Genomic DNA, 11,747 nt, shown 5'->3' on the forward strand with positions numbered 1-11,747 from the left:
AAAAAAAAAAGCAGAGAGCTCAGCCCAAAGGAAAATGCCTTTTTTTTTTTTTAATCTCAGAATTGTGTGTTTTGTTCTGCTTTTGAAGGTTTGGGGGTGCTGTTTAATAAGGGACCCCTCTTCTGACTGTGAAGGAGGGGTGAGGCAGCCCTGATTAATTAGCACAAGAGATGAAGGGACTGAGTCAGTGCCAAGGAGAAGCCTCATATTTCTCCTGGCAAGTGAAAATACGTGAAAGCTAAGGGCCAGGTGCCTGGGTGGTGCAATAACGCTGCAAGTCATTTGCTGCCTTAGGGTCAGCACAGCATCTAGCCCTCGGAGTCTGAAAATAATGGGGCGGCTCATAGCAGGGAGCAAAAACCTGCCGCTAAGTCCGGAGGCTTGCTTTTGAACGTGCTCGGGGAGCACGGGCCAGCACGGGGGCAGGTGGCTGGACCTTGCAGGGGGTGCGGGTCCCCCGTTAGGCTGTGAACCCTCTTGCTGCAGGGCTGGGCTGGGAGCAGGGCCTTATTCCTCTTTGGGATGTCAGAGCTGAGACACGAGGAAACTCCTTTTCCCTTGTTCTCGGCAGCTCAGTTCTCACTCTATGGGCTGAGGACCGAGAATGAAAACATTTGCTTGGAAACCAGTGATGCTGCCGCGAGCGGCCAATCGGATAATCGCCACCCTTGCACCTGAGCCGATGTGTCCGGCTGAAGTCTATATGTGGTCTTAGGGGGCGGGCAGGGTTGGCTGGGTATTTCCAACTGTTGAGACCGTGAAACTTTCACTTCCTTGTTTTGGGGGCTTCCAGAAGGTTCAAAGGAACAGAAGCCAATTTCTTTTTCAGTCTCAGCCGGTGGCAGAGCAGGGAGCAGCCAGCGCTCCACCACCACCCCAGGGGCCAGCCAGAGCCATGGAAGAGGACCGGAGCGACCTGATCTCCACCCCAGAGCAGACCACCGCGCCTGCCCTGACCATGCGCTCGACATCACGGCGGTATCTCTTTCCCACCTCTTTCCTTTGTGTGCCTTGGGTGGGGGGAGAAAGGAGGGCGGGGGGTGAGTATACAGGCGGAGGGGGGAGAGGGGCTTGGCTGATGGAGTCGGGGGATTTCTCTAGGGCTGGAAGTTGGACCTTTGACTTCCCCCTGCCCTCCTGGACTCGCAAGGAGCCTGTTTGCCTTGTGAGAAGTGACATCGGTCAGGGCGCATCTCTGCCAGCCCGGGAAATACCCATGCCAGGGTCTGCCAACCTCTCCCAAAGCTTTCCATGTGCAGGAGGGAGACACTGAGGGAGGCGACGGTTTGCCTGGGGGTGTTTGCCCCTGTCTGCCCAGCCGGCTCGGGAGCCTTCGACCAAGCCTGCGGTCTCGCCCCATGTAACCCCAGCCCCACCGGGGAATCATGTTGTGTTAAGTTCTTGCAGTCGTGGCTTCCTCTTGCCCTGTGCTGTTCGTCCTGCCTTTGGGTCCCACGCCCTGCTCAGACCTGCCCCCTCCCTGCCCCAGTACCAGACTCGTCGGCAGAGTTTGACCCCATCCGCAGTGGTGTGTGCTCAGAGGGTGGGGTCTGCATGAACGACATCTAATCAATCAGTCATTTTTTAATTACTCCATGCCACGTTTTTTAGTTCCTCAATGCCATGTCCGGAGCCTTTGCCACCCCATTTCTGGAGGTGTGGCCTGGGGGAGCAGGATTTCCTGTGCTCCACTTATCCAGCTGCTTGGGGATCTCTGTCCTCTGGTCTGTCTCTCTGACTGTCCATGCATCTTATATCCTCCCCTGGATGGGCTTTGGGAAAGATCTTTTCCTCTGTTCTGCATAAAATGGTGAATTTGAGCCAAGGTGGGGTAATCATTGTTTTCAGGTTGGCTGCCTTCCACTAAGTTATTTCCCCATTTCTGTAACCACAAGCCAAGTCACACATCCACTGCTAATGAGACACCAGAGATCTCATGACGTCAGGGGTTTCCAGGCAGAAGAGCTCGCAGAAGGACGGCAGGATGGAGGTAGTGTTTGAACACCGATAACACAGAGAGAGAGAGAGCGAGCGGATTCAGCTCCTATGAAATCAGTGGCGAGGAGTTTGCTGTATCTGGTTTTGAATAGAAGAAGCAGCTACAACTTCTTCAAACAAAAAGGTGTCGGGTATCCAGGTTGTAGCCGTCTTGGTCTAGAGGCAAAAAACAATCAGGACTCATGGTCGAGGTGATAGCATTTATTAGACCGACTAGATTTTATATCGCCTCGACCACGAGTCCGTATTCCTTTAAAACAAAAAGGTGTTCCCTCTCCTGCCACAAACCCCACAGGCTTATTTCCGGTGTCCTTGGACTGGATCCACCCTTGATGGGTTCTTGCCATCTGGTTAGTGAGTTGAGGGTCTCTCTCTGATCCATTTTGCTGCTTTTTCTGCAGCACCCTCCTCTCCCTGGCAGTTACATCTGCCAGGCTGCCTTGCAGTCACAGGCTGCAGGGGTGCCAGGCCAGGTACGAGGGACCCAACACGACTGCGCAGCTCCTGGGTGATCTCATCCTTCGCAAGGTGGAATTGCACTGCTAGACCGGACTCCTCTCCATCCATAACCCCTTCCTTGGCCCTCCTACGACACCAGTCATTTCTTTTGAGACTTTTTGCTAACTCACTCTAGTTTAAGCAACAGCCAGAGCTTACGTTGAATCCCAAGCCCGGCGCCCGCTGGCTTCAGTGAGAGCTGTGTGCGTGTGCCTGAGGCTGGACTTGCCCTCTTGAAATCTGACATCCATCTACCAACGCTTGTGACGTTCCCAGCTGAGTTCCTTTCACTGCGTTTCACCCCACTAGTCTCATCATTTCTTTTTCCTCACCCCAAAGTGCTGGGCTGCACCGTTTGTGAAAGTTTCACCAGGAAACCAAAGCCAATGGGAAGGTGTCTGAAAGCACGTTGGCTGTCCCCTCTGAAAGCAATTTGTTTCAGCTATGTTGAAAAAAATACGGTGCTTAAAAATTTCTGTTAATAAAATAAAGGGAAATAAATGAACTCACAAAGGAACTGTAATTGTTAAATCATGAAAGATAGAACAGTGAGAAAACGCAGGAGTGAATACAAGTGCAGAGGAGTAGGAGGGTTGTATTTACCATTTGCTCTGCAGTAGTACTCCTTGTACACCATCAAATCCTTCTTTGCCACCCAGTCACCCGTGTATCCCTCCCCATCACGAGCAAAGTAATTCCTGCTCATGAAAGGATCTACCCTTGTGTTATTTTTTCAGACTGATTTGCAAGGTCTCTGTTCTGTGTGTGACTCTTGCAGTTGTTGCTTGTTGAGTCCTTTTTCTCTTAAGCACGTGCAACAGATGTATTTCAGGCACACCAGGAGAAGTAATAAAGCTGGTCTTCTGTAGACTCCAGTTTTTCCCATAGATTGTGAAGCTGAGGATACCAGGAGGGCTGATCCAGTGCCCAGGAGAAGTAATCTTGCCACTGCCTTCAACTGGCAGTAGATCATACCCTAAATCAGGAAAGCCTGGAAAATATGGAAGGAAAAGGCATTGGAATCCAACTGAACTACCATACCCGCAAAGAAACCATACATGACTTCAGAAATTCCTCCTCTTAGCTTAATTTGGCCTCTCTTTGAAGTCTCAGAGATGCTTAATACTATTTTTTTTCCAGCCAACCCCCCTCTCCACCCAGTCACGAAAATGTACTATGCACTTCCCACCTCTCATAAAACTTTCACTTCCCCCAGCAGATCTTGCATGCAGAGAAGAGAGGCTAGCACCCCCATCTCACTTCTGCATGACAAATGCAGCCTCCACGCATTTCATTTGGCTTGATTTACAAAACGCGTTTTGCCCCAAGGCAGAAGAGTCCTTATCAAAGGTGGCACACGGAGTTCAGGGGAAGTCAATGGGATGACTTCTCCAAAAGGGCAGGTTCAGGATGAATACCCAGAACAAATTTCCTCCACTCTTTGGTCCTGTGAAAAAGTCCCCACAAGGAAAAACCTGGGAACAGCGGTGCTCCAGTCTAGCACTAGAAACTGAGCTAATAACCCCATTTTCAGGCCATGACTTTAATGTGGAGAGCAGGTTGGATGGGCAGTTTCTGCTTTTGGGTGAGCAGGTCCCAGATTGCAGCAGCCTCACCTCCTTCTCCCTTGTGTCTTCCAGGATTGTCTGCAGCCGTGGAGCAGTTTACTCTGCACTCTCCATCCTGGTGGCCCTGCTGCTTGCCGGCCAGGCCGTGACCGTCTACTTTGTGTATCAGCAGAGCAACCACATCAGCAAGCTCACCAAGACCACGCAAACGCTGCAGCTGGAGTCAATGAGCAGGAAACTCCCCCAAGGTGAGTCTCTCTCCTTATTTGCCCGTGGGATGATCTGAGCAGGCACCAGGTAGCTCTCTGCCACCTCTCTCCCCAGTGCAAATCATGGGAAGTCATCTGGACTTTACCAGGGGTAGCTGGAGCACTGGCCACAGGGTTGGTGGCTTCATTCGTTTTAAACCTCATCTTTGGGTTGAGTTTCATGCAATTAAAACCTGGGGATCCACTTGCTGACTTGACTCCAGTTTTGAGGAGAAGTCACCCCCAGAACAGACGTGTGGGGGGTAGAGTTGAGAATGGTCTTTTCTTCTTTTTTTTTATGCCTCTCTTCCCCTTCCAGGCAAGTCCTCTAACAAGATGAAGATGGCGATGATCAGCATGCCCATGGCCATGAGGGAGCTGCCGCTTGCATCAAAGATGGATGCCGGGGTAAGAGGCAACCACCGGGTCCCTCTCGAAATGGCTGTAACCGCAGCCAATTCCTAGTCCTCTTGGGACTCCAATTGCCTGGCTCCTTCCAAGCTTGGTGTCCAGGTTGTGAGTGACTGAGGCAGGATGCAGCCTTTCTCAGCCTCCACTCCTGACCCAGGCTTTGTTCCACCAGGGATGTGGCCTGGACCTCCTGTTTCCCAACTGCCCTTGGGCAGGGACAATCGCTGTAGGGCTTGCTCAGTCCCACTGGGATTACCGCAACTGCCAGGGGGTTTTGGGGTAGCTGGTGCATCTCCTTTGGGTATTGCAACCTGCCCACCGGGAACTGGGTTGGGACTGACATCTTTGCCTCCCCTTGCTCCAGTGATCCTGGGGTCCCCATCCCACTGCCCATTCGCTTCTTGCTCTGTCTTGTTAGTTTGCTGCAGTTAGGGCCAAATCCGAGCAATGAGCAGGCAGGGGCTGGAAAGGAGAAACAGTAGGCAGTGGTTTGTTCAGCATCCCCCACTGCCAGCTCTTCTGCCTGCCCTATGCAAGAAGACAACACAAGCTCTGATGGGTCTTCATTAAACTGGGCCTTGAAATCCAGTGTTTCTACCCACCCTGGGGAGGGGGGCAAGTCATTCTGCTGATGGTTCTTGGGCTCGCGCTTGTGTGTCGAACGCAAATGCCACAGGGGCTGGCCAGGTCCCACCTTTCCTGCTCTCGCTCCAGATCTGCTTCCAGTCTTTACCCTGACTGTGTCCATTTGAATTCTCTCCCCAGCCCATGGACAACTCAGGCCCAGCTAGCAACAAGACTGAAGATCAGGTCAAGCATCTGCTGCTGGTAAGAGCCTCCTCCGTGCACCTGGGCACCCGGTACCTGCCCCATCAGACTCCTGTGTCTGCATGTCTGGGCCACACAGGCAAACTGATCCCTTTCTTTCCACTTCTTCAGCCTGTCTTGGGGTGGTAAGGGGAGCCATTGAGGTATGAGAAGCCTCACTTTTACAGTCCTTTGTCTCCTGGTCTGCCCACGTACCCGCCTGGGGGACTTACTGCCTTATAGTGGCGGCTCGGGCTTCTCTCCATCCCTGGGAGCTGGCTTCCAGCTGACGTGAGCTTCTTTGGCTTTGTGGCATCCCTGTGAAGTAGGCACTTGTGCCCTCTATTCATTCCTGCCTCTTTTGGTGACTTGCAGATGGGTGATCCAAGCAAGATGTTCCCTGAGCTCAGAAACTCCATGATGGAGAACCTGAAACACCTGAAGAGCTCCATGTCCTACTCTGACTGGCAGGTCAGTGCTCACACTTGGTCACCTGGCTAGCACTCCAGCTGCTTCATGCCTAGCCCTTCTTCCAGGGAACATGGACCTGGGCAGGAGGTGGAGTGGGCATGCCTCTGTCTCTGGGGGGGAGACAAAAGGATACCGAGCCCTGAGATGCTCAGCGTTCATGCAGCGAAGGCTGCGGTGTCTCTAGTATCGCCCTGCCGAGATGGAAGGTGACGGGGGAGGTCTGTGCCAGCTGCCCGGTGCATTTGCCTTTGCCTTTGCAGCGTGCACTGATGCTAACTGTTGTTCCTTTTCCTTGGTTCGGTCTCTTGCAGTCCTTTGAGTCCTGGATGCACAAGTGGCTGCTCTTCGAGATGGCAAAAAAGCCCCAAACCGAGGAACCCACTAAGATGCCGGCAGTGAAAGGTAGCAGGCTTACAGGTCACCAAATTGCTTGAGGGTTAAGATGAGTCTCATGCTGCCGTGGTACCACCCACGGGTCAGAGCATCTCAGAGGCACCCTTGGCCTGGGTTTGCTCTGCAGTATTGAGGGATCTTTCCCTTCCTCTGAGTTTTTGCTCCCTCTTCTCTCCTGCACCCTAGCTGCTATTGTAGGGCCAGAAAGGTGGACAAAGGTAGGAGCTAGCAGAAGACCTAAGAACAAGGGCTCTCCTTTTCTGAGCTCTCATAGCCTGGTTGCATAGAGAAGCCCACTTTGAGTCAGAGGTTTTGCAAAGTTGGGTCCCCATGTGGTAGCAGTGAGGGCCTTCTTCTGATAGAAAAAAGAAACTCCATGGAAATAGTGTTCAGCATTTTGTCTCTTGGCAGTCCAGGGGTTTGCCCTGAGCACCAGCCCATTGCACTGAAGTGGGTTCTGCTTTTCACCCTGTCTCACCATCTGTGTCATGATGGAAGCAAAACTCCTATTTGAGTTCTCACAGCCATGGGGCATCCTTGCGGATGACCCCTTGCTCTGATTCAGCCCCAGCTCTAGCAAGCAATGCATGCAGGCTTTGCCCACGGGATGGGACAAGACAGCGTTTCAAAAGATTAAATATCTGTGGGGGGAAAAAAACAAAAAAGAAAGAGTGTAGAACTACCTGAAATCCCATGCCGGATCCTGGCGCTGACATGGAGGGTTTGCTGGGATTTGCTCTTTTTTTCCTCCTTTTAATCTTCATTTAGTGTCTGTGCTAAAAGCCCCGATGCCTGGAACTTCACAATTAGTCACCCAGCAGTGCCTGGATGCATCTCCATTAGCAGAATTTATGAGAATGCCTCCATGAAGCAGCAGCCATTACCAGTTGCTATCATTAGGCTAAATAGGTTCCCTGGGAGAAATCCTGTGCAGGAATAAGGCTGCTGCAGTCAAATTAGGATTCTTTTTCTGTTAAGAAGCATTTGTATTGATGCTCCCCCTTCTGCCCCCCAGATAGGGTCACAACAGGGTGGCTGAGAGCTTCAGGGCACTCATGCCCTGCAACCTTTTCCATGCTCAGACAGGCTGCCACTTGGTTTGACTCGGGGCTTCCAAGGGTCTTGGAGGTTTATACAGACCCCCCCCCCCCACCAACACCGCCATGCAGGGAAGAGTGAAATATATTCACAGTATTTCCTGTGCTTATCACTAGTGCAAACTAAATGCCAAGCGGAGGCCAGCCCTAGAGGCGTCTACCCAGGCCAATTCCACCCACAGTGCGATGAAAATGGAGACTACCTCCCCAAGCAATGCCATGCCAGCACGGGCTACTGCTGGTGTGTCTACAAAAACGGCACCAAGGTGGAAGGCACTGACACCCGTGAGAAGCTCACCTGTCGTGGTATGGAGCTCATGGCTCTTCACCTGTGCGGGGAAGGGGGAAAGGAGCAAGAGACGCATGCAGCAGCTGCCTCGTTTTGCATAAACTCTGGCTCGTCTGAGCTGACGAGGCTTTAGGGTGGCTAAATACAGAGTTGTGGGGCACCTCCCAGGATCGGACGCCGGAGCTCGGGTGGGGGGAAGATCCCAGGTAACACCATGAGAGGTGCTGTGTATCTGGAGCCGAGGACAAGGATTGTGGAGATAACAGCTGAGGTTGGGCTGTCATGGTCCCTCCCAGCTGGCTGAAGAGTCAAGCCTCTGTATTATTCCTACCCCCTGCGCACTCATGGCCCAAGACAGAGGAATCGCGTTGCCCCTCACTGGTGCCAGCACACTGCTACCATCACTTCTGCACCGAGTCCTGCAAAAAATGTAGGAAGAGCAGCTTCAGTCCTTGCTGTCTTCATGACATGGAGATGGCCAAGATCGTCCCAGTGTGGAAATCACGTGTGGTGACTCTGCTTTAGAGAACCAGAGCAGTAGGACAATCTCAGCTGTGACCAATCTGGGTTTGAGCCCACGCACTCCCAGCACCCCAAAGAGCCTCCCTGGAATATATTCAGGGTCTTTGTCTGCAAAGGCAGAAGAGGAGGTGATTTGAGATTTCCCCATTTTCATCGCACTGTTATGCCAGGCCCCCTGAAGAGTCAGAGGGTGCTTTCCCCTACCTTGGGGGTCTTTAAGAGAAGGCTGGGTAGGCATCTGGCTGGGGTCATCTGACCCCACCACTCCTTCCTGCCATGGCAAGGAGTCGGACTTGATGATTTGTTGAGGACCTTTCCAACCCTAGCATCTATGAATCTATGAACAAGACAATACCAAACCCAGCGGGTAGCGAGGCCCAGAGAAATGAGACACTTTAGATGAGCTGATGCTGGTGCAGAGGAATTTCTGAGCCCACTTTGGTGTCTGGGGCTGGTGGCAATCACATGTGAACATAGCAGTAGTAGAGGCTGATATGGGGTAGGAGGGACAGGGCTAGCTTGGCTGGGTAGTCGGGTAGGCTTTGATGGCTGGCTGCCAATGCTGAAGCTGTCTTTGCCCTTCCCTGCAGGTGAAGAGCCCGAGGACTTGCTGTTCTCCGGCGTGGAGCAGCTGAAGCTGGACAAAGGTATGAGACCACGCCAGTCCAGCATCGCCAGCTGTGGCAGCTCGGTGGCGAAGGGGGCTTCTTGGAAGGGGCAATGAATAGTGCTCAGGTTTGGGAAATGGGGGAGTGCATGTGGACTGGGGCAGAAGATGGTTGGGAGGTGTAGATACGCTCAAAGATGAGAGGCAAAGGCCCAGGCATACGTGGTCCTAGACCCATACTGGGCTGGGACGAAGAGCAACAAGAAGAATCCAGCAGGGATTCATGTCCTGCCCCTGCGGGGATGCTGCGGGCTGTCACCGATGCTGGGCGAAATCCCATCCTGCTGTGGATCTGGGCGGGCAGGGGCTTCGTCTTTGGCATCAGCATGCAGGGAATGGAGGAGGAAGAAATGCTCTGACCACTGAAAGAAAGGCAGCTGGGGGTACTGAGCATTGCTTCCACCGCTCTCATCCCTCACTTTCTTTTCTCCCTGTCTCCCCAGAAATCACCAAGTAGAGGCAGATGCCGGGCACCTCTGGCCTCTTGCACCAAGATGCAAAGCCACCATGACGCAGAGGCACAGCTCACATCCCTGCTCTATTTCCCTCATGCTTTTATACCGCTTTCCTGAATCACATTAACAGCAGCAGCCTCTGAGCTCCTCTGTTCAGCATTTATTAATATTTATCCCCTTAGCAGGGCCGGACGTTGGGTTGGTTGTAAATCCTTGTTTGCTGGCGGCTTTCTCACCCTATGCTAAAATGCACTGCAGAAACCCAGCTTAATATTAGGAGGGTTTTTAGACAAGAAAGCACAAGTGTGCCCTTGTATTCACCTCCAGCCGAGGCAGATGGGGCAGTTCAGTGCCTAGACCCCTGGGCACCTTTTGGCTGATCAGGCAGCTGAAGATACCCACACAGGTGCTTTGAGTAGACCCTCGGTCTATCTGATGCTATCTGCAGTATAGCCTGTAAGCTCAATAAGCCTCAGAGCAGTTTTTAGGCAGATATTAAATACAGAAGGTAGGACACATGCTCCATTTTCCCTCCTTTATGGAATAACCCATTGCAGGCAGCGGTCACTGGATCAGATGACCCAGTGCTTCCCAGCACACAGACCACCTTTGTATGGTGGGGGAAAGCCTCTCCAGTCAAGGAGATTGTAGATAAGGATAGAGATGATTTCATGCTAAGGCCTTTTACTACTTTCTTATACTGAACAGACCTTGAATGCAGCAGCAACAGAGCTCCAAGCTTTTTAACTGCAATAGGTAAGCTGCAGAAACATTAGAAACCTAGAGGAGTGCAGGCTTCCTTCCTTTTGTTTTTTAAACCCATAGGCAGATAAAGGTTAAGAGGAAACAAATTAGAAACTTGGATTAATTTGGATGTTTCTGTAATGGGGAGGGTAAGAGCTAATCCTGGAGCTAGACGCCGAGTGTAAATGTGTGTGATCCCAACCTTGATTCCAAGGGAAAGAAGTTGATTTCAAATAAACTTTTGACACGGAGACTGCTTGTGCAAGCTGGCTCGGTTATTCCATCCGTCAGGCTCTCGTGTTTTTTCAGCTTGTCCGTGCCCCTCCGTGCACGGAGCTGCACGTGTACATGCATGCGCATGGGCCCAGACCCCCTTATCCATATTTCCATGGTGGAGGGGCTCCATGCTCCTTCTCCAAGCATCTCAGTGCTCCACGCACCACCAGCTCCCCATCCAGTCACACTGCTTAGTACCTAAACAGCTCCTCCCCCCTCGCCCCTGGGGAGCTCAGCTATTCCCCAGTCTGGAAGGAGGGAGCATGCAGCCAGCCCCAGAAGCCTTCTCCACTGGCGAATTTAGAGGCAAGTACTCACACCCCTTCCTGGAGCGGTTGTTGAAGCAGGACAATCTCTGCTCCCTTGGACCCCACCTAGCAGGGAAGGCTGCAGGGCTGGAAACCAATTCCCTTTTGTCCTGCCACTGCCTGTAGCTTTGAACAGACTCTGCACTGCCCTAGCCCTTAGCACTTGCCTTATCCCTTTTTGGCCAAGGCATGCTCTAGACCTGGCCTGGTAACTCCCCTCTTCTTTTAGTGGGTAGATCTATTCCTACCGTGTTTTACCCCAGCACCAAATGAGTCTCCCAACCTTAAGCACAACCTTGACGGAAAAGCGTGGGTCAGGCCGAACAAACTGAGATGTGGAGATGGGTGCTTCAAAACCCGTCACAAGATGAACATCTTGGATAGCCCCTGTGCGAATGCAATGCCTAACACACAGCACAGCAATTCATCAAAAGCTGTAATCTTTACAAATGCCCCGACAGGGTGGATGGTACCCCCACATCCAGCAATAACACCAGACAGCAGCTCCTGGATTTGGAAGTTGAGATCAGACGCCAGAAGCAAAATTCCTGCCAAGTGCCTTTACCAATTCTTCTTTCAGATGATGTCAATCGATTACACCCACACTCCCGTGCTTAACGATTCGGTTTCAACTCACACTTGGAGTAGGGGAGGGGGACTATAGCTAGGGCCTGCTAGGAGGGTATGGAGTAGGAAGCCTTCAGCAGACAGTGGGCTTTCCCAAGGCAGCTGAGACCTGCAGTCCCGTCCCCAAGAACAGACACATCTGATCACCGGCTCTCTACATGAAGGCACTATGCTCCCAGACCACCAGGAATGGTCCCTGTACCCTCCCCCAGACTGGAGCCTGGCTGCTTGTAACACAGGAAAGAATTGGCTGGCCCAGGCTCTGAAACACTGGGTGTCTCTTGGGTCTGGTGCAGCACCACCCTGGCTCTCTAAGCCAACAGCTCTTTCATGGGGCATGCAAGGGGCACAGGAGCTGTGCAGTGAAG

At 52.3% G+C, this 11,747-nt stretch overlaps 1 protein-coding gene across 2 annotated transcripts; it reads left to right on the top strand.

The window, feature by feature from the left end:
- The first annotated feature begins 743 nt into the window (after window positions 1-743).
- CD74 (CD74 molecule) lies at window positions 744-10,421 on the top strand. 2 transcript variants are annotated; one of them, XM_090064046.1, is made up of 9 exons: window positions 744-978; window positions 4,137-4,312; window positions 4,632-4,720; window positions 5,489-5,551; window positions 5,906-6,001; window positions 6,313-6,403; window positions 7,609-7,797; window positions 8,893-8,949; window positions 9,413-10,421. In XM_090064046.1, exons 1-9 carry the CDS (start codon window positions 896-898, stop codon window positions 9,424-9,426), a joined length of 858 nt encoding a protein of 285 aa, XP_089920172.1. In that variant the 5' UTR covers window positions 744-895; the 3' UTR covers window positions 9,427-10,421. The 2 variants fall into 2 exon arrangements, with proteins under 2 accessions (XP_089920172.1, XP_089920174.1); XM_090064048.1 differs by lacking the exon at window positions 7,609-7,797 and having other exon boundaries at window positions 755-978.
- The last annotated feature ends 1,326 nt before the right edge of the window (window positions 10,422-11,747 follow it).

The sequence above is a fragment of the Crocodylus siamensis genome, chromosome 10, assembly GCF_052110815.1.
Source record: "Crocodylus siamensis isolate JL-2025a chromosome 10, ASM5211081v1, whole genome shotgun sequence".
NCBI lineage: Eukaryota > Metazoa > Chordata > Crocodylia > Crocodylidae > Crocodylus > Crocodylus siamensis.